Source organism: Musca domestica, unplaced genomic scaffold (genome assembly GCF_030504385.1).
Source record: "Musca domestica strain aabys unplaced genomic scaffold, Musca_domestica.polishedcontigs.V.1.1 63, whole genome shotgun sequence".
NCBI classification, from domain to species: domain Eukaryota; kingdom Metazoa; phylum Arthropoda; class Insecta; order Diptera; family Muscidae; genus Musca; species Musca domestica.
The window spans coordinates 317,372-340,802 of NW_026712370.1; the positions used below are offsets into that span (position 1 = coordinate 317,372).

General features: G+C 36.2%; 1 protein-coding gene across 9 annotated transcripts in view; it reads right to left on the bottom strand.

The window, feature by feature from the left end:
- The window catches only part of LOC109612281 (uncharacterized), a 518,415-nt gene that overhangs the window by 180,729 nt on the left and 314,255 nt on the right, over nt 1-23,431 (bottom strand). For all 9 annotated transcript variants that reach the window (XM_059129591.1, XM_059129597.1, XM_059129594.1 and 6 more), the window contains exon 4: nt 14,866-14,995. In XM_059129591.1, the coding sequence (XP_058985574.1) occupies nt 14,866-14,995 (130 nt within the window). The remainder of the gene's footprint in view (nt 1-14,865; nt 14,996-23,431) is intronic.

A 23,431-nucleotide genomic window follows, 5' to 3' on the forward strand; every position in this document is an offset into this window, starting at 1 on the left:
TACTTTTGACTTTTGGTGTAATCTACTTCACAGAAATTGCATATAAAAACCTTTCTTTGTTACGGGAGCTATCACATTAGTTATAGGTATCATATAGTCGACCACGGTCGACTTTTGACCATTCCTTCCTGCTTTTAAATTCACCTTTTGCTTGCAATGATTCAATTTTCCGATTTCATTAATTACACCTTCAAATTTAAACGGAAACTATTGTTTTCCATGAAATACACAGTAAATGCTACTATAATTCTCCATACATATTTAATGATACGAATTGCACCTACCCTCGACATTTAAATAATTGTTGCCACTCGTTCTAATATTAGAATTGTGAGCGTGAGTGTGAATGTGTTTTAATCATTTGGAAATACCCTTACTTACTGCCGCCACCTGGTCGTTCATAGTTACGGTGAATTTTTTTTTCTGGTTCAAAATGTTAAGTGCAAAAAATGATACTAATTATAAGTTCAAATATAATTTAAACAGTATTTGCCATTAAATGGAAAACTAACACAATGAACTGACTTTTGTTGTGTGAGATGAAAATTAGGAAAACAAAAGAGGGTAAATAAAAAGGAACTAAATATCGCCGATTTGAAGAGTTATTTTTAGAAATAGAAGCAAGTATTTCTTGGAAAGAAACATAATTTCAAATTAGAAATAAAAAAATATATTGAAGATTTGTGGAAATTCTGTTTCTCAAAAGTTTATTACAAAAACCAAGGAAAACGATTTCCATTTAGAAATGTAATAGCACAGGTGAGGACATATTTTCCAGAGGTATAATTTATCCAACTATATTGCATCATATAATATGAAAAATGGATCTGACTTTCCCAATAACCCAAATCGATGCCAACATGTGGACCAATGTTGAAATACCTCTCAGGAAAGCCTCCCGAGAACTTGAATTCTTAGATGCCAACATGTGGACCAATGTTGAAATACCTCCAATGAAAGCCTCTCGAGAACTTGAATTCTTAGGTTACATCAATATTGGTTAAAAATATGTCACACATGATGTACTCTAATATATAGGACCTTAAGAGAGCTCTAGTTGTTAAAGAAGGCCCCTTAGAGCTATTTTACGAACAGCGCATCTCCATAGAGTGTTAAGTTGTTTGCCAATGATCGCCAAGCGATAATTTTGGGCAGAGAAATTCTTTACAAAATCTGAAATGTGTAGAAAATCTGTGGGAGCATTTTAATAAACAAAAGAGCTGTAAAAATCATATTTTTACAGCAAACTATAGATGGTATATAAAAATACATCAGAAATGGGTTTTATATGCAGATGACTAGCACCAGAAAATCTTCAAGCCTTATGTGAATGGAAAGACTTATTTAATATATCATGAACATTAAAAAGACCTCCATATAAAAAAAAAAATTCTCGAGTACCGTTGGTCTTAAACACACATCCATAAGTTCTTCCAAACACACAAAATCTTCAACGTGTGTGAGATGTTCAGTAGAGCTACTACTTGTAGAAGATATCGCGAAAGTTTTTTTTTTTGTGTAAAAGTCATTCAGAATACATTAAGGTGGAATAAAAACTTCTATGTATGATATCAATAAAGGGTCAAATATTGAAGGAGGCTTCTTAAGTACATGTCGTCTAAAGAAGACCACTCCATGTCCATAAATAACCTTATTTTGAGTAAACCCCTCCGTAGGATTATCCCTATAGCGAAAACTTAAGAGAACCGCTAAAGCGTATTCTATACAGTTTAGAGAAAGGCCCTTAGGGAAGGGACCTATGGACGATTTTCTAATCACAAAATATATTTGAAAAAACTTCTGAGGATAAATACCATCTAACAGGTTCTATATGTACAGAAAAGAAGAAGATCTTCTGTATAAAACGGACCTCGATACGGAGTTATATGTAAAGAGGGCCTCACGAAGGTTCATTGTATATAGAAGACCTCTGGAAAGTCCTTTTCAAATTTAAGTAGTACTTTTGAATGTCTTCTCAATATGGCGACATCGTGAAGGCCTTCTGTGCCTAGAAAACCTTGAAAAGTTTTTTTTTTTTTTTTTTTTTTTTTTTATATACAGAATGTCCCCAGAATGACCGCAAATATGTCCTCTATACAGTTAAACTGTTGACTGAGGAAAATATGTGGAAAACCTGCAATCAAATTCAGACTGCTGCCATTTCTAAGCCACATATCCGACAGCTGTTAAATTATTTCAGTGACAGCTCATTATATTGTATACAAGCGTTCGAAAGCATTATTGTGATAATTTTCCAGACAAAAAATTATTTGGGATGGAATTCCAGCGTGATAATGTGATTTAATTATATTTGGCTGGAAAACCATAAGTGGCTATTGTTAGAGCACTCCAGCATTTAATTGTGAATAAATCTTTTGTGTCTCGTACCATCGCTCGTTACCGTCATACTGGTAGCGTAGCCCGACGTCAAGGAAGTGTACGGAAGAAAACAGAAACATCAGCAGAAATAGTTCGAAGAGTAAAGAAGCAACTTGATCAAAATCCGCGTCGCAGTGACCGAAAAATGGCTCGTGAGCCGAACATATCGCATTATTTCATTCGGTAAATGTTGAAAAATGAGCTCGCGCTAAATCCGTTGAAATTCCAAAAAGTGCAAGTACTTACACCGCAACAGAAAGAAAATAGACTCAAAGGAACTAAAGAGTTGCTTCGGTTGGCCGAAAGTGGTGAACTGCTGAATGTGGTTTACTCCGATGGGAAAACATTCGTTGTCCAGCAGTTTGTAAACAAACAAAATGATCGTTTGTACTTGCCAAAGCGGTCAGCTGAAAATGTGCAACTTCGGTTGGCCACTAGACCTCAAGCGCCGGCCATGGTGATGGTGTGGGCCGCAATAATAGCTGATGGTCGCTCTCCGCTCGCATTAATCCACCATGACATCAGAATAAATGTCGAATATCATAGCGAAAATATTCTGGAGGGTGTATTAAAGTCTTGAGCACGCAAACACTTTGGCCGCACACCTTGGACATTCCAACAGAACTCAACACCATGGCACTCAACACGCGCCACCCAAGAATAGCTACAAAATGAGGTTCCTCGCTTCATTTCCAGCGCACAAGGCCACTAAAATCCCCGGACACCAATCCGTTGGACTATTGTATCTTGAGTATTTTGAAAGGCAAGGTTGGCACTAAAAAATACCAAAGTGTCGATCACCTCCAGCAATCGCTTCGCCGGGAATGGGCCAAAATACCGTAAACCATTTTGTTTCATTGGCCATTTGAAGGCCATAATTCGTGCCAAGGGTAACCAATCCGAACAAATCTAAACATATTTCTATTTCCGACATTTTTTGTTTTCATTCGATAAAATTGAAAAAAAAAAAAAACGTTAAAACTATGGCGTTTGACTTTGTTTCAGTTTTTTTTATCTCATCCTGAATTACCCATTTGGTGCACAATTAACTTAAAATCAGATAATGATATATATGGGAGCTATGCCCAAATCTGAACCGATCTCGATAAAATTCGGCAAAGGTATTTCTGACCTGGATTTGATATATTTCTTTGAATATCGTTAAGGAGTGCATATTACAGATGTGTGATATGGGAGCTATCGCTATATCTGAACCGATTTTCACCATATGTGACATATTTGTTTCTCAATTTGGTCATAATTGCCAAATTCCGTCCCATTTGGGCTAATATTACCCGTTTCGTGCACAATAAAAGGCAAACCGGGCGAAGATATATATGGATGCTATATCTGAACCGATAAAATGAAGCAAAGGTATTTCTGAACTGTATTTGATATAATTCCCCAAATATAATTGTAACAGCGTGCATAGTACGGATGCGGAGGACAAAACTATGGGAGCTGTAGTTATATCTGAACCGATTCCAATCAAATTTGGCATACTTATTTTCAGGGCTAATTAGGTCGTATGTGCAAAATTCCATACTATTTGGGCTGATATTACACGTTTGGTGCACAATAAAAAGCCAATCGGAACCAAGGTGTAAATGGGAGTTATATTTAAATTTTGACCGATTATTTCCAATTTCAATAGTGTTCGTCCTTTGGTCAAACAAATGATTTGTGTTTCATCTTGTAATCTTCGAATCGGATTTCACTCAGCCACTGATACAAATATTAGTTGTCTCTTCGTATTTTATTATTTTTCTGTCGTGGAGATTTGACCCAACGGCCTTAAGTTTAGTAGTCGGACGTGCTCTCACTGAGTTGTCGTTACTCATTACTTCGTATTATAACTTTTATGGGAAAAACTAATAATTTTTTGCTTACAGGATTTCCCATATTCGACGGACCCATTTGGCAACGCCATAACTTTTGACAGAGATGTCGCATCGCTTAATGACACACCGCGTTTGAAGCGTCAGCCCAAGCAGATTTTTACCATGAACCAATACACGCCACGCGAGCGCTCTGAAATAGTTGAAATTTACATTCAACAGAAGTAGTCAATTGTGAAAACTCAACGTGCTTTTAAAACATTAAAAAATGTGAGAAGTGCGCCTTCTAAGAACATCATTGAGCGTTTATACGAAAAATTTTCGACTGGTAAGGCTCTTTCTAATCCGAAGAGGCCATATAAAAGTCGACCAAGGCGATTCGCCGAGAATATCGCTGCCGTACGAGCCAGTGTTGAGAGGTCCCCAAGAACATCCCAAAAACGCCGTTCTCAGCAGTTGGACATGGCTCGGTCCACTTTACAACGGATTATTCGCATTGATTTGCATTTGTTCCCGTACAAAACTCAATTGACGCAACGAATGTTTTTATTTTTTTCTTTGATTTAAAAAAAAAAAAAACATGCGTCCGTCGAATATGGGCAACCCTGTAATTGTGCTGCCATTACCTTACTTGGTTTTGTGTATAGAATAGGATATTATATATTTTTCTTTGCACTTTTTTTGTGAAATAACCCATTATTTTCAACCTATTTATAATGAAAATGTAGGTTTTTCACATTACATTAAGATGGTTTATGCTGGAAATACTGCCACCCCATAGAATATGCTTATTAACTATTTTCATTCAAAAATGTCCTTAATATCCGCGATCAATAAATAACATTTTTTTATGTTAAAATATATCGCCCATTTTAAAACCTTTTTATCTTTATCGCTAACACACCAGAAAAAATGAAACAGAGCAAACAAATGGAACATAAATATTAACATCGCCACGCGCTAGTAGTGGCGGTTAGTGTCCTGCTTTTTTGTTGGCGTGCGTGTTTTCAACAATAAATTACAGCAATTTGTATCGTTGCAGCAGTTTTGATGATAAACACTTGAACGTTGTTTAACTCCTCCTTCAGTTTAGTTGGGGGTTTGGTTTTCTGTTTTCAGTTCCCACTTTTTGGTTTGATCATATATTCTCTTTTTTGGTTTTTTTACGGTTCACTCTTGCCGTTCTCTCGTGTCCTTGTTGCTCTTTTGCAAATTAATGTTTATGTCGTGTTTTTCTTATGGCAGCATATTATTAAACTGCTAATGTTTCCAAAACCAAACTGGTAACAAAACCACCCAAAAAACGACAAAAAAAAATGCACAAACACATATATTTGCAACAACAGCAGCAACAATTACTGGGTCTTATCCATTTCATTTAGCGGCAATTGCCAAAATGAAATTTAAAAAAATGCAGCGCACACCAATATGTATGCAGCTCGTTGATGGTAAGTTTGCCCGGGTGAAAACAGCGACACGTAAAGTTGGCGTTTTTTTTTTTTTTGCCATGCTACTCCTTTCAAACATGAGAGCAAATATTGGCTGTTAAATGTTTTTAATATTGCATGGCCTAAAAGAACGCCTGCCACAACTCACTCAGTGGTCTAGGGGCCATAAAGTCGTTTCCAGGCCCACACACACATCACATGCCCCCAGCCACCAGCCACCTTACCCGCAAAGAGGTGGGAAATTAATTTGCACCAGGTTCCTGGAGGTTGGAAAATACATGAACGTGTCTCTTTTCCCCTCTCTGTTTTGCTCTTCATATCAAGTGTTTAAATTCCAAATAACTACCTTTTTGCTAATAGCCGTTAATTAAATAAAGTTTCTGTTTCTGTGTGCTTTTTTTTGCAGTTTTAATGAGCCACGTTGTCGTATCATCCGTCGCATGCAACTTGCGGAAACATCGCAACAACACTCAAACATCCAACAACATGTTGCCACTTTTAGCAGTTTGGCAGTTAAAAACTCGGGCGGCAACAGGTACGTGTTTTGTCGCCATATATCATAAGTCCATAACAAAGGTGAAATAAAAACTTCAACATAAATCGCATTTGCCCATAAATATCACGAAGATAACTGTAACGGTAACACAACAAATTGTGTCACGAAACGTTTGCCGGTATTGTGAAAAGGGCGAAGGCAATAACAAAATGTTTCAGCACAAAAAGTCAAGGACCTAAAATGGCCTGAGGACAGAAAAAATGGGCCACACGAAAATTGGTAAGAGGAGGCTGCACACTACTTTGTAACCCATAGCAGTATCCTTAATTTCTTCACAAAATTCTCTTCTTGGAATTAATCGGAAATAAAATTGGTTAATATAGAAAATTAAATTCGAACAAGACTTTTGAAAGTGCTGAATGGCTGGGGTTGGCAATTTTTCTAATGTGAAAATACGAAACCGACAAATTTGTGTGTTGTGAAAGAGAACCGCTAAATGAGGACGAGATTTTGAAAACTCAACTTATAAAGTACCAAGAGTACAAAATGGTACAAAATATCGTGTCATGATATTTAGCGAACAAAGAGGACTAGAAATCTTTGTGTAAAAAGCTGTAAGTTCGGCCGGGTCGATCTTTGAATACCCTCCACCAGTTGGAACGTATTTGGAAATTTTCAAAAAAAAAAATTAAGTCCGTTAAGAATTCTGTTGAAATATTAAAACTAGTAAAGAAAGTCCAAAAGTTGGGCGGGGCCGACTTTTTGATACCCTACACCACTTTGCTAATTTAGTAGAGATCCACCTAACAATTAAAAGTTTTTATGGGAAAATTCAATCATACACGCTATGATAATAATTATAATTTAAAGTTCGACTGACCAAAATATGCCGAAGCATTTGTATCTTTTAAATTCGGACTTGTATTGCACATTTGGTGCAAAATTATCTTTAAATCAGATAAAGATATATATGGGAGCTATATCCAAATTTGAACCGATCTCGATAAAATTTGGCAAAGACATTTCTGAGCTGTATTTGATATATTTCCCCAAATATTGTTGTTACAGAGTGCATATTACGGTTGCTGAGGACAAAAATTAAAAATCGGATGAACAATATATATAGGAACTATAGCTATATCTGAACCGATCTTCACCAAATTTGACATACTATCTTCTAGACTCAATTCGGTCGTATGTTCCAAATTCCATCCCATTTGGGCAAATATTATTAGTTTGGTGTACAATAAAAGGTAAATCGAACGAAGTTATATATGGGAGCTATATCCAAATCTGAACCGATCTCGATAAAATTTTGCAAAGGTATTTCTGAGCTGCATTTGATATATTTCCCCAAATATTGTGGTTTCATAGTGCATATTACGGCTGCGGAGGACAAATATAACAAATCAGATGAACAATATATATGGGAGCTATAGCTATATCTGAACCGATTTCGATCAAATTTGGCATACTAATTTTCAGGCCTAATCTGGTAGTATGTGGAAAAGTCCATTCTATTCAAGCTAATATTACACGTTTGGTGCACAATTAAAAGCAAATCGGACGAAGATATACATGGGAGCTATATCTACATTTTTACCGATTATCTCCAATTTCAATAGGGTTCGTCCTTGGGCCAAACAAATGTTGTTTGGAAAATTTCATCTCAATCGGATAATAAATGCGACCTGCATTTTGTTCACAAGAATATATGGACAGACGGACGGACGGACGGACGGACGGACGGACGGACTGACGGACTGACATGTATAAATCAACTCAGAAAGTGATTCTCAAAAGTAACTATGGGTCTATCTCGCTTCCTTCCCCATGTTACAAACAAATGCACAAGGACATAATACCCTTACCACTATGTGGTGTAGGGTATAAAAAATTAAATCCGTTTAAAAAATATTAAAAATACCGAATGTAGCCGTTATATTAGGGTCTATACGACGACGTGGACCTCCATACGCAACTTTTTTCATAAGCCATTACAATATTCAAATGCGAAACTTGAAAAAAATCATTGAATAATGTAGCTAAAATCATTAAAATAGCGAATATAGGGAGGTACCATTATAAGGGGGCTATACGAAGAAGTGGACCTGCACAGACAATTTTTTGTCATAGATTGTTGTATCCATTACGAAATTCAAATACCAAATTTGAAAAGATTCCGTTGAATAATGTCGCTAAAACAATAAAAGTACCGGATATCGGGAGGTACACTTATATGAGAGCTATTTGAAGATGTGGACCTGCACAGCAAAGTTTTTGTCATAGGCTGTAATATCAATTACGAACTTTAAATACCAAAATTGAAGCAATGAATAATGTCTTTTAATCACCGGTATACCGAAAATAAGGAGAAACCATTATATGGGGGCTATACCAAAACGTGGACCTACATGGCCCATTTTCAATACCAAAAGTCCGGCAGACATAATATACAGTTAAGTAAAATTGTAACAATCTACTTCATTTCTTTCGGAAGCTAGAGTGATTTCCACAGACGGATGGACATCGCTAAATCGACATAGAATTTTATAATGATCAAGAATATACAAAAAAAAAAAAACTCCAACAAAGTCAAACGCCATAATTTTCATTTTTTTTTTTTTAATTTTAATGAATGAAAGTAAAAAATGTCGGAAATAGCATCAAATTTTAGAATAAGCTTAGATTTGTTCGAATTGGTCACCATTGGCACGAAATATGGCCTTCAATTGGCCAATGAAACCGTCACACGCTGCCCGAATGTTGCTCTTCGATATTTAGGCCCATTCCCGGCGAAGCGCTTGCTTGAGGTGATCGACCCTTTGGTATTTCTTAGTGCCAACCTTGCTTTCCAAAATACTCCAACGGATTGGTATACAGAGATTTTTGGTGGACATTGGTGGACGTGCGCTGGAAATGAAGCGAGCAACCTCATTTTCTAACAATTCTTGAGTGGCGCGTGCTGAGTGCGAAAACCAAATTCGGTAGTTCACCACTTTCGGCCAAGCGAAGGAACTCTTTAGCTCTTTTGAGGCTATTTTTTTCTGTTGCGGTGTAAGTTCTGGTATTTTTTGGAATTTCAATGGTTCTACCCCGATCTCAGATTTCAATATTTGCCGAATGGCATATTGCGATATGTTCAGATCACGAGCCACTTTTCGGCCACCGAGACGCGGTTTTCGATCAAGTCGCTTCTTGACGTTTCGAACCATTTCTGCTGATGTTGCTGTTTTCTTCCGTCCATTTCCTTGACGTAGGGCTAGGCTACCAGTATCACTGTAACGAGCGATAATACGAGACACAAAATACTTATTCGCATTTAAATGCTGGAGTGCTCTAACGATAGCCACTTGTTGTTTTCCAGGCAAATGTAAAGAAATCACACTATCACGCTTAAGTTCCATCACGAATAACTTTTTTTCCGGAAAATTCTCAACAAAATGCTTTTGTTCGCTTGTAAACAATATAATGAGCTGTCACTGGAATAATTGTAACAGTTGTCGGACGAGTGGTTTCTAAATGACAGTAGTCTGAAGTTGGTTGCAGTTTTTTCATTTCACCCTGTATATGCCTTGCTAGGTCTGAAATTATTATATAGCGACAATAATAGAGCTTTTACTCATACCTGTCTAAGGACTCTCATAACGGTTTTTCATATCGAAATGTCTTCGGTGGACCAAAGTCTTTTCAAATGGCGCTTATATGAAGAAATCGCAGACGACATTATATTTAATAAACGACATCACTTATAAGATGCACACACACACATACATTCAACTCTAATCGCAACACCTGTAGCTGAACCAAAAGAAATACGTTGTGGCCTTTTCGACCTAGTTATGATGCAATTTCCGTTTACAAACATCAGGAAAACGGAAGTTTCCCTTCAGGCGAATATATCTTACTTTCGTTCCCCAGCAATTATCAAACATAATTTACAGCAACACAAGTTGTTGTCGTTGTAGTGAAAAAGAAAATAATAAATTTGTAATAAGTCTGCAAACAGATATCGCAGGACATGGAACAGTAACGATACGATAAGAAACAGATTTGATTGCTGGCTGGTTGGCTAGCTAGCAAAACGATGATGACGACGACAACGACGACTACTACCACGTCGATTGCCTTAAGCCACAAAATGTAATAAATTCAAGACGAAAACACGAAAGTAAACCCCAGTAAGAAAGTAACCGTGGCAAGGAGTGAACAGCCAACACTGTTGCCAAAGTTAGCCAGTCAATGAAGTCAGTTAGACCATGGCAGGAATGAAAAACCAAAAAAGGAACTTTCACAAACGATGGACAACAAAGCATTCTCTCTAAAACTGGCCACAAACCGAGTAAGTCCGCAAAAGAGTCTTCAGTACAAATTGTCAACATGGACGATGAAAAGTAGCTGGGATTTTTTTTTTGCTGTCGAAAATGGAATTCACGTAATCCGAAAACAACATGAGGTAAACGACAATGGGAAAAAGGGAATACGGCAAAAATTGGAAGGAAGAAAGGCGAAGAAACTGGCGCACATACACACACACCGCCACCACCAATTATTGCAAAAGTTTGGTGGCAGTGGAAGGTAGCTACCATTGTGGGTGGTCGCATGTTAGGCGTGCACGTATCTATCGAATTGCAGTAGACATCCCAGAGTACACCTGCTGGGCTTCTTAGCTGTACAGTGACAGGTGTGCTAAAAATAAATACAACGGATGAACTATTTAAATTAGACCAAGAGATTCTAAATCTTTTTGAAGTGTTTAACAGTGCCATTTGTCGACAGAGGATTAAATGGTTTCCAGATGGGTGAAGATGGGAAAAGATGGATGCAGTGTATGGGTGTGAAAAGAAAGAGGGAGGGATGAACTATTACAAACAATGTGGATTTGGGGAATATTTTGCCAGGGCTATTAGAACCACGAGGATTTTAAGAATATTTTTGCTAGGACTTTAAAAGCTGTCAGAGCGGGGATTTTTAAAATACTTTTCCAGGACTATTAGAGCGACAAAGGCGTGGATTTTTTAAATATATTTCCAGGTCGTTTTAAGTATTTTTCCAGGTCGTTTTAAGTATTTTTTCCAGGACTATTTGAGCCACAAAGGAGTGGATTTTTAAGATATTTTTTCAAGGACTTTTTAAACATTTTTTCCAGGACTTTTAGAACCACAAAGGCGTGAATTTTTAAAATATTTTTTCCCGGACTTTAGCTGGCCGAAAGGCGTGGATTTTTTAAATATATTTAGGACTTTTTAAATATTTTTCCCAGGACTATTAGAGCCACAAAGGCGTGGATTTTTAATTTTTTTTTTTTTCAATGACCATTTAAATATTTTTTCCCAGGACTATTAGAGCCACAAAGGCGTGGATTTTTAATTTTTTTTTTTTTTCAATGACCATTTAAATATTTTTTTCCAGGACTACTAGAGCCACAAAGGCGTGGATTTTTAATTTTTTTTTTCAATGACCATTTAAATATTTTTTCCAGGACTATTAGAGCCATAAAGGCGTGGATTTTTAAAATATTTTTCAATGAACATTTAAATATTTTTTCCCAGGACTATTAGAGCCACAAAGGCGTGGATTTTTAATTTTTTTTTTTTTTTTCAATGACCAATTAAATTTTTTTCCAGGACTATTAGAGCCACAAAGGCGTGGATTTTTAATTTTTTTTCAATGACCATTTAAATATTTTTTCCCAGGACTATTAGAGCCACAAAGGCGTGGATTTTTAATTTTTTTTTTTTTTTCAATGACCATTTAAATATTTTTTTCCAGGACTATTAGAGCCACAAAGGCGTGGATTTTTAAAATATTTTTTCAATGTCCATTTAAATGTTTTTTCCAGGACTATTAGAGCCATAAAGGCGTGGATTTTTAAAATATTTTTTCAATGACCATTGAAATGTTTTTTCCAGGACTATTAGAGCCACAAAGGCGTGGATTTTTTAAATATTTTTTCAATGACCATTTAAATGTTTTTTTCCAGGATTATTAGAGCCACAAAGGCGTGGATTTTTGAAATATTTTTTTTTAATGACCATTTAAATGTTTTTTTCCAGGATTATTAGAGCCACAAAGGCGTAGATTTTTGAAATATATATTTTTTTTTAATGACCATTTAAATGTTTTTTTCCAGGATTATTAGAGCCACAAAGGCGTGGATTTTTGAAATATTTTTTAGGACTTTTAAAATATTTTTCCCAGGACTATTAGAGCCACAAGGGCGTGAATTTCTAAAGTATTTTTTCCAGGTCCTTTTAAGTATTTACCCCAGGACTATTAGAGCCATAAAGGCGTGGATTTTTAAAATATTTTTTTCCAGGGCCTTTTGAATATTTTTCCCGGACTTTTAGAACCACAAAGGCGTGAATTTTTAAAATATTTTTTAGGACTTTTTAAATATTTTTCCCAGGACTATTAGAGCCACAAAGGCGTGGATTTTTAAAATATTTTTAGGACTTTTAAAATATTTTCCTAGAACTATTAGAACGACAAAGGCGTGGATTTTTAAAATATTTTTTAGGACTTTTAAAATATTTTCCTAGAACTATTAGAACGACAAAAGCGTTGATTTTAAAATTTTTTTCCTGGACTTTCTATTTTTTTCCATAACTATTAGAGCCACATATGAGTGTATTTAAAAATATTTTTTCCCGGACTTTAGCTGTCCGAAAGGCGTGGATTTTTTAAATATATTTTAAGACTTTTTTAATATTTTTCCCAGGACTATTAGAGCCACAACGGCGTGAATTTTTAAATATATTTTAAAACTTTTTTAAATATTTTTCCCAGGACTATTAGAGCCACAACGGTGTGAATTTTTAAAATATTTTTTCAATGACCATTTTAATGTTTTTTTTTTTTTTCAGGACAATAGGAGCCACGAAGGAGTGGATTTTTAAAATACTTTTTTCCAGGACTTTTGCTAGCCCAAAAGGCGTGGATTTTTAAAATATTTGTTTAATGACCATTTAAACGTTTTTTTCAGGACAATAAGAGCCACGAAGGTGTGGATTTTTAAAATACTTTTTACAGGACTTTTGCTAGCCCGAAAGGCGTGGATTTTTAAAATATTTTTTTAATGACCATTTAAACGTTTTTTTTTTTTTTTTCAGGACAATAAGAGCCACGAAGGAGTGGATTTTTAAAATACTTTTTTCCAGGACTTTTGCTAGCCCGAAAGGCGTGGATTTTTAAAATATTTTTTTAATGACCATATAAACGTTTTTTTTTTTTTTTTTCAGGACAATAAGAACCACGAAGGAGTGGATTTTAAAAATACTTTTTTCCAGGACTTCTGCTAGCCCGAAAGGCATGGATTTTTAAAATATTTTTTTAGGACAATTGGAGCCACAAAGTCATAGATTTTTAAAATATACCTTCCAGGACTTTTGTTTGTCCGAAATGCGTGGATTTTTAAAATATTTTTTTAGGACAATTGGAGCCACAAAGTCGTAGATTTTTAAAATTTACCTTTCAGGTCTTTTGGTGGTCCGAAATGCGTGGATTTTTTAAATATTTTTTAGGACAATTGGTGGCCCGAGATGCCAGGACAATTGGAGCCACAAAGTCGTATATTTTTAAAATATTCCTTCCTGGACTTTTGGTGGCCCGGAAGGCGTGGATTTTTAAAATATTTCTTACAGGACTTTTGGTGGCCCGAGAGACCAGGACAATTTGTGCCACAAAGTCGTTGAGTTTTAAAATATGGTGGCCCGAAAGGCGTAGATTTTTCAAGGGCTTTCATATCCATAAATTGGTGAATTGAATTGAAGGACTTTCAGAGCCATAAAGTGGCAAATTTTAAGAACACATTTAATAGACTTAAAGTGGCAAATTTTAAGAATATTATACAAATGGCTTTCAGGGCCATTACTGCGAAGAATAGTTTTCAAGGACTTTCATGGTCATAAAAGAGAATTTTTTTCCAGTAAGGACTTTCAGTGCTATAAATGGTTTTAATAATATTTTTTCCAGTAAACACAAAGTTACAAAAGCAAAATTTTTCCTGCATTATCTTGGACTATTTTTAAGGAGTTTCTGAGATACAAACGATATTTTTCATTTTGATTATGTCACTATACCAAATCAGATTTCCCCATTATTCTTTTTAAATCTTATTTATACAAAATTTCACATCCTTGCCTACCCACTGTCCTGCTTATTAACTGGCATTGCCAGTTGCCAACATTTACCGCAGACAACACGAATGATTCTTAAGTGGATGTTAAAAACCACGTAAATATAGTTTGCCATTCTCGACATTAAAAAGGATATAAGTATACAGGGCGTTTGGTACAAAAGGACTAAGGTATAAACTTTAAACACATTTAAGTGAAAATGTGGGTATGTGTGAGGGGTTCTCGTGCTGGCCCATCTCAAACAGCTTTTCACAACATTTCCCAGCTAGCGGTAGTGGGAATTGCCTGGAACTCGACAACGCCATAGCGGCTAGTGAAAAATCAATTTCCTTTTAAAATTTATTACATTTACGATTATGAAGGCATTAACAATAAAAATAGTCAAGCATTGCCCACAAGGCAAAAGTCGAAGCGAAACTGAGATAGAAACCAAAGGCACAAAAAAAAGAAGACAACTTTGCTCTGGCAGTAACATAAATCGAACATAAGTATGGCAAGACCGGTTGGTAGCTTACAATATATAATTTTATTAAAAAAAAAACAGTTATGATTTTGTCACAACTTACGTGTAGAGTGGAATTCCTGTTGTATCCTTGAACCACAGCAATAGTTTTACAGAATCGTGCGCTGGCGGTGTTAGATCGCACGGCAAATCGACACTTTTGCCCACTGCTGCCCAGACCAGACGTGCAGGAACTGTAAAAAAAGAGAGAAGAGAAAACATAATAATAAGAAATCAAATTGATAATAAATCGGTAAACAGGAATTAAAGTAAGGCAAGGAAGGACAGAAGAATGTAAGGATCTGAAACATTGTGTAAAAAAAGGCAACGGATATTAGTTTTATTTCATTACTGATTATGACTAGGTGTAGTACAATGCCAAAGGTGATATACTTATAAACTAGCATTTATTGCTGTTTGCTTGCTCCTTTAACTTTGGTCCTTGGCATCCTGGTGGCCAGTGCTTTGTCATTGCAAGACATGAATTTAATAAAACAAGATAAAAAATTTAATAATCATAACCAAAGTAATGTCAGCAGCGTCCATGGGAGGCTTCCTTTTCAATTTCTTTTTATGAATTCTCAGTAAAGTGGACAACAAGAAAAAAAAAGAGAAAAACAACAAAAATGCCCACAGAGGCTTCACGCTTAGCAACAATTATAAGTTCATCTCCCATAGTGTGAGAAGAGGCCTTACTAGGGCCTTGAGGATTCTTGGGAAATTAATTATATTTTTTCCATTAGACCAAGAAAAGTTGATTTTTAGAATTTTTTCAAGGAATAAAAGCAGCATATAAAACTTGCATTTTCTCAGAACTTTATTTCGTGGACTAATAGAATTACGAAAGTAGATTTTTATGATTATTTTTCGAAGCCACACGATGGTATTTTTTCAATAACTTATTATCGACGAAAAGAATAACAATTGCGTTTTAAGGATATTCTTTAAAAACGAAGAGAGAGACAGTGAGAGAGAGAAGGTAGCAACATGAGCGTAAAATTTAGAATTGTTCTCTATGATAGTTAAGGAATATCAGAGCCATACTATTTTATTTTACGAACTATTTTAAGGACTATCAGAGGTCTATTAAATTAAAAATTTTAAAGGTTAAGGTACGTGAACTGAAATTATAGGATCTATAAAACTGGATTTTTAAACTTATTTTTCTACAGCCTAAGAGTACCATTAACTATTAAATAGTTTTCAAGGATTATAAGAATCACAAAATTATTCATTTCTAGAAACTTTTTTCTATTGAAGTCCAAGAAACGTGGAATTTGAGAATAATTTCACAGGACTAACGCGTAGATTTAAAGAAGAACTATCGGAATGCCCAACTGAGATTTTTAAGAATATTTTTTCAAGGTCATACAAGTCGTGGATTACAGGAAGAAATTTTTATATATGGATGTTAAGAATATATTCTCAATTACTAGTGTGAATTTTAAAAATAGTAGTGAATTTTAAAAATAGTAGTGAATTTTAAAAATATTTTTGAACAGGATTGTTAGAGCCAACAGACAAAGGCGTAGATTTTAGGATAACTTTTTAAGATCTATAGGACCACAAAGACATACATTTTGAGAATAAAAAATTTCCGCATTTTAAGACTATTTTTTAGGAATATTAAAGGCACAAAAGCATGAAATATAAGAATTGTTTCGAAACATTAAAATCTACAAAGGAGATAATTTGAAGAATATTTTTTAGAATACAGATATACAGGGTGAGATTAAAAAACTGCAACAAAATCAAAAGCCATAATTTTTACATTTTTTTTAAATTTATTGAATGAAAGCAAAAAATTTCGGAAATAGCATCACATTTTAGAATAAGCTTAGATTTGTTCGAATTGGTCACCTTTGAGACGAATTATGGCCTTCAAGGCCAATGAAACCGTCTTACACTGCCCTAATGTTGTTGTGCGGTATTTTGACCCATTCTCCGCGAAATGCTTGCTTGAGGTGATCGACACTTTGATATTTTTTAGTGCCAACCTTGCTTTCGAAAATACTCCAGACACAATAGTCCATTTTTACATTTTTTTTAAATTTATTGAATGAAAGCAAAAAATTTCGGAAATAGCATCACATTTTAGAATAAGCTTAGATTTGTTCGAATTGGTCACCTTTGAGACGAATTATGGCCTTCAAGGCCAATGAAACCGTCTTACACTGCCCTAATGTTGTTGTGCGGTATTTTGACCCATTCTCCGCGAAATGCTTGCTTGAGGTGATCGACACTTTGATATTTTTTAGTGCCAACCTTGCTTTCGAAAATACTCCAGACACAATAGTCCAAAGATTTGGTATCCGGAGATTTTGGTGGCCATTGTGCGCTGGAAATGAAGCGAGGAACCTCATTTCGTAATCATTCTTGAGTGGCACGTGCTGAGTGTGATGGTGCTGAGGCCTGTTGGAATGTCCAAAGTCTGCGGCCAAAATGTTTGAGTGTCCAAGGCTTTTATACACCCTCCAGAATGTTTTCGCGATAATATTCGGCATTTATTCTAATGCCACGGTCGTCGGTACCTCCCAAAATTCGGTATTTTGATGATTAATGCCACATTTTTTCACGGATATGTCTGAAAATTGGTATTTGTAGGTCATAACGCGTCCCTGAGCGTGTGGCAAAACACGGCATGTATAGGTCCACGTTGTGGTATAGCCCTGATATTCGGTATTTTATTTTTTTGCCACATTTTTTCACGGATTTGTCTAAAAATTGGTATTTGTGGGTCATAATGGTTTCCAGCTCCGTTGGCGAAACATTACATGTGTAGGTCCATGATTTGGTATAGCCCCCATATAACGGTACCTCCCGATATTCGGTATTTTGATGGTTTTTGCCACATTTTTTCACTGCTTTGTCAAAAAATTGGTATTTGTGGGTCATAATGGGTCCTAGTTCGTGTGGGAAATATTGTAATTATAGGCCCACGTTTTGGTGTAGCCCCCATATAACGGTACCTCGCAACAGTCGGCATTTTAATGGTTTTTGCAATGTTTCTTTTACCCTAAGGTGGAGGATATTAAAAGTTTGGCCCGGCCGAACTTAATATTTCTTTTTTACTTGTTTGTTTACAAACTGCTGGACAACGACTATTTTCTCATCGGAGAAAATCCAATTCGGCAGTTCACCACTTTCGACCAAGAGAAGCAACTCTTTAGCTCTTTTGAGTCCATTTTCTTTCTGTTGCGGTGTGAGTTCTTGCACTTTTTGGAATTTCAATGGCTGTACCCCGATCTCATTTTTTAATATTTGCCAAATGGAATATTCGGATATGTTCAGATCACGAGCCATTTTTCGGCCACTGCGACGCGGGTTTCCATAAAGTCGCTTCTTTACTTTTAGAACCATTTCTGCTGATGTTGCTGTTTTCTTCCATGCACTTGCTTGACGTCGTGCTACGCTACCAGTATCACGGTAACGAGCGATGGTACGAGACACAAAGGCAAATATTTATTTTCATTTAAAAGCTGGAGTGCTCTAACGATAGCCACTTGTGGTTTTCCAGCCAAATATAAAGAGTTTTTTCATATATACAGGGTTGGGCCCATTCCAATCGACGAGGCTTGTCCGCAGGCAACATTCTTTGCGTCAATTGAATTTTGTACGGGAACAAATGCAAATCAATGCGAATAATCCGTTGTAAAGTGGACCGAGCCATTCCCAACTGCTGTTCTTGGGGACCTCTCAACACTGGCTCTACGGCAGCGATATTCTCGGCCGATCGCCTTGGTCGACTTTTATATGGCCTCTTCGGATTAGAAAGAGCCTTACCAGTCGAAAATTTTTCGTATAAACGCTTAATGGTGTTCTTAGAAGGCGCACTTCTCACATTTTTTCACAATTGACTTCTTCTTTTGAATGTAAATTTCAACTATTTCAGAGCGCTCGCGTGGCGTGTATTGGTTCATGGTCAAAATCTGCTTGGTCTGACGCTTCAAACGCGGTATGTCATTAAACGATGTGACATCGCTGTCAAAAGTTATGGCGTTGCCAGATGGGTCCGTCGAATATGGGCAACCCTGTACATATTCACGTCTGAAGTTACTTCGACCAACATTTTGAAGATACAGACCTATTTTTTGACTCATGTTGATTTTCACCTCAATCTACCTGCATGCTTTTCAAAAAGGCCATGCTGGCAGAACAATCGTGGTTTAATCGCTCCTGTACGATTCCTAGACATTTAAGTGAACAACGACACGAGTAGTCTCTGTTTGTTTGATTTTTTTTCGAACAAGCAAGCACCACAATTTCCTTTATTGCTGCCATGGGATGATATTCCTTTGGCCATTGGCAGCACAACTTTCCCATATTGATGGAAAAAAACTAGAGGGGATTGGGCAAACGGAAAACTGACTGTTGCGCTTTTTTTTGTTTTGCTTCATGACACATCCGTTGCTGTTTTGTGGTGTTCTTAGTTAAAGCTTCTATACAAATAAATGGTCGTGATCGCACACACATACAAGGCTCTCCCATATTTATTGAATTTCTGTCGGTATGTACGCCCGCACCCACACACGTTTGACACACACAATCTCGCTGCTCTGCAGTAGTATTAGTTTCCGTTTCCTTCCGTCCTTCCATCAATTTTGTTTGTTTAATAACTTTTGATAAATAATACAAGTGGTGTATTTGTTTTTTGCTTTATTTTGTTTTGCTAGTATTGTTGTTTTTCAATTGCTCATACAATGCCATGCCTCACACCCACCGACATGCCGCAACTATTATTTATTTTATAAAATTGCAATTATATTTAATTTTTGCTCATTTATTTGTTGTTGTTGTTGTTTTGCCTTGTGTTTGTGCATTTGCTATTTAATTTAACTGCCATAACACACACAACGACAACAACATTAATCATCGTCATCACCATCATCGACGTCGTCGAGGATATGACATCTGTTATTCGAGTTGAAATATTAATGACTAAGGATGGTGGCGTGGCCACAATTTGAAGTCACTGACCTTTGTTGGGTTTGATTGAAACATGACAAATTACTCATAATTGCAATTTGCCTTTTGGCAGATTTTTGGATGCGAATTGATTTGATCCTGCTGGTTAAATGTTTTCACAGAGGTTCCAAAGAAGAGTCAAGGATATATGGCTGATGTTTTGATTTGCGAGAATTCTCTTTAATTATTTTGGATTTTTAGCTTCGTTGGAATTGGTTGGAGGCCAATGGTGTTCCTTGAAGATTTGAGGATTGCAGAAGATTTGAGGATTGCCCTGGGCTTTGATGTGATAGTTATTTAAATAGTACGAGCAGGGAGGGAGGGGTGAAATGTGAACTTTGCTATAAAAATAATGTTAAGAAGAAGAAGAGGAGTGCGGTTATCAGGCTATGTAATATTTATTTATTTCTTCGAATTTCTTCCATAAAATACCAACCCACTTTTGGGCGTGATATTATCTATATAGATTGGGATTGCCGAAGGAGCCAGAGAAGAGAAGTTCGCTCAGTTCGGGCCGTAGAGAGAAGTGTTCTTGGGCTAGAAGTTTGCCTAAAACTCCTCTTGAAGCTGCACTAGATCCATGGGGAGAAAGCTTTCCTAATCTGAAGATTTATCTAAAGTTTTTATGGGAGAATGCGATCATACACCCTATGATTATAACTATAATTTAAAATTCAAAGGACTAAATATGCCGAAACATTTGTATCTTTTTAATTTGGTGCAAAATTAATTTGAAATCAGATAAAGATATATATGAGAGCTATACCCAAATCTGAACCGATCTCGAAAAAATTTGGCAAAGATATTTCTGAGCTGTATTTGATATATTTCCATGAATATTGTTGTTACGGAGTGCATATTACGGCTGTGGGTAACAAATACAACAAATCGGATGAACAATATATATTGGAGCTATAGCTATATCTGAACCGATCTTCACCAAATTTGGCATACTACCTTCTAGACTCAATTCGGTCGTATGTGCCAAATTCCATCCCATTTGGACAAATATTAGACGTTTGGTGCACAATAAAATGTAAATCGGACGAAGTTATACAGGGAGCTATATCCAAATCTGAACCGATCTCGATAAAATTTAGCAAAGGTATTTCTGAGCTGCATTTGATATATATCCCCAAATATTGTTGTTACAGAGTGCATATTACGGCTGCGGAGGACAAAAATAACCAATCGGATGAACAATATATATGGGAGCTATATTTATATCTGAACCGATTTCGATCAAATTTGGCATACTTATTTTCAGGCCGAATTTGGTTGCATGTGCAAAATTCCATACTATTCCGGCTGATATTACACGTTTGGTGCACAATAAACGCAAATCGGACGAAGATATATATGGGAGCTATATCTAAATTTTTACCGATTATCTCCAATTTCAATAGGGTTCATCCCTTGGCCAAACAAATGTTGTTTGGAAAATTTCATCTCAATCGAATAATAAATGCTACCTGCATTTTGTTCACAAAAATACATGGACAGACGGACGGACGGACAGACGGATTGACATGCATAAATCAACTAGGAAAGTGATTCTATGCAGCTATGGGTCTATCTCGTTTCCTTTTGTCTGTTACAAACAAATGCACAAAGACATAATACCCTGACCACCTTATGGTGTAGGGTATAATTAATGTTGAATAAATTTTAATACAGAGGTGAGAAAAAAGTGGACTATTCAATGTTCGTGCTTCAAAGTTGCAACGTGTACTAAGAGGTACAGAATGATACCGCATTGTACTAAAATTGATTTTTTGGAGGGATATGATTAACAAATGGTACTGAGTTTGAATAAAAAGCACCGAGTGTGGTATAAGTGTACAACTTGTAAAATATGTAAAGAAGTAAAACAAATAAAAAAGCTGTAAGTTCGGCCGGCCCGATCTTTAAATACCCTCCACCATTTGGAACGATTTTGGCAATGAAAAACAAAAAATAAAATTTATTAAAAATTCTGTAAAAATCTTCAAAATACCGAAAGTAGCCATATTTGGGTCTAAACGACGACGTGGACCTGCATACGCAACTTTTGTCGTAAATAGAATAAAAAAATCGGTGAATAATGTAGCTAAAATCATCAAAATACCGAATATAGGGAGATATTGGGGCTATACGAAGACGTGGACCTGCACAGACAATTTCTGTCATAGGCTGTAGTTCCCATTGCGAACTCTAAATACGTAATTTGAAACAATTCCCGTGAATAATGTCACTAAAATCATCAAACTACCGAAAAAATGAGGTACCATTATATTTGGGCTATACGAAGGCGTGGACCTACGTTACCCATTTTCAATACCAAAAGTCCTGCAGACAAAATACACATTTGAGTCAAATTTTATCAACCTACTTCATTTCGTTCGGAAGCTAGAGTGATTTCGAAGTGTTACAAACGGAATGACAAACTATGGTGGAAGGTATAAAAAAAACATTAAGTTCGGCCGGGAACCTCTATAGACAATTTTAAACTTCAAGGATTGTCATCTACCAAATCTTCTTAAATACCGAATCTAAAACAATTTCGCGGTAAATTTGATTAGGAATACAAAAATACCGAATTTCGGTGGGTATCGTTATATGTGCGTTATAGAAAAACGTGGACCTAAATATTCAATGTTCTGCCACCGGATTTAGAACCCATTATGAACTACAAATACTAATTTTTGGACAAATTTGTTTAAAAATTTTGCAAAATCATCAAAATACTGAACGTGGACCTATACATACAATGTTTTGAAACCGAAGCTAGAACCCACTATGATCTACAAATACAAATTTTTAGACGAATCCGTGAAAAAAATGTTACGAAATCATCAAAATACCCAATATCGGAAGGTACCGTTATATGGTGTCTATACCAAAACGTAGACCGATATATCTAATTTTCAGTACCAACCATCCTAGACATAAAACGTAATTCGAAAGTCAAAAAAATTGGTCTGTATCGTGATTGTAACAGACAGACGGACATCATTAAACCGACTTAGAATTTTATGCTGAATATGAGTATATATACTTCATGTGATCTACGACGAATATTTAGGGATGTTACAAACGGAATGACAAAGTTTATATACCCTCCTTTCCAAGATGAAGGGTAAAGAATACAGGGTTGCCCATATTCGACGGACCTATCTGGCAACGCCATAACTTTTGACAGAGATGTCACATCGCCTTATGACACAACGCGTTTGAAGCGTCAGTCCAAGCAGATTTTTACCATGAACCAATACACGCCACGCAAGCGCTCTGAAATAGTTGAAATTTACATTCAACAGAAGAAGTCAAATGTGAAAAAAAATGTGAGAAGTGCGCCTTCTAAGAACACCATTAAGCGTTTATACGAAAAATTTTCGACTGCTAAGGCTCTTTCTAATCCAAAGAGGCCATATAAAAGTCGACCAAGGCGATCGGTGGAGAATATCGCTGCCGTACGAGCCAGTGATGAGAGGTCCCCAAGAACATCCCAAAAACGCCGTTCTCAGCAGTTGGGCATGGTTCGGTCCACTTTACAACGGATTATTCGCATTGATTTGTATTTGTTCCCGTACAAAATTCAATTGACGCAAAGAATGTTGCCTGCGGACAAGCCTCGTCGATTGGAATGGGCCCAAAGAGTCATCGAAATGGCCGAAGATGACGAG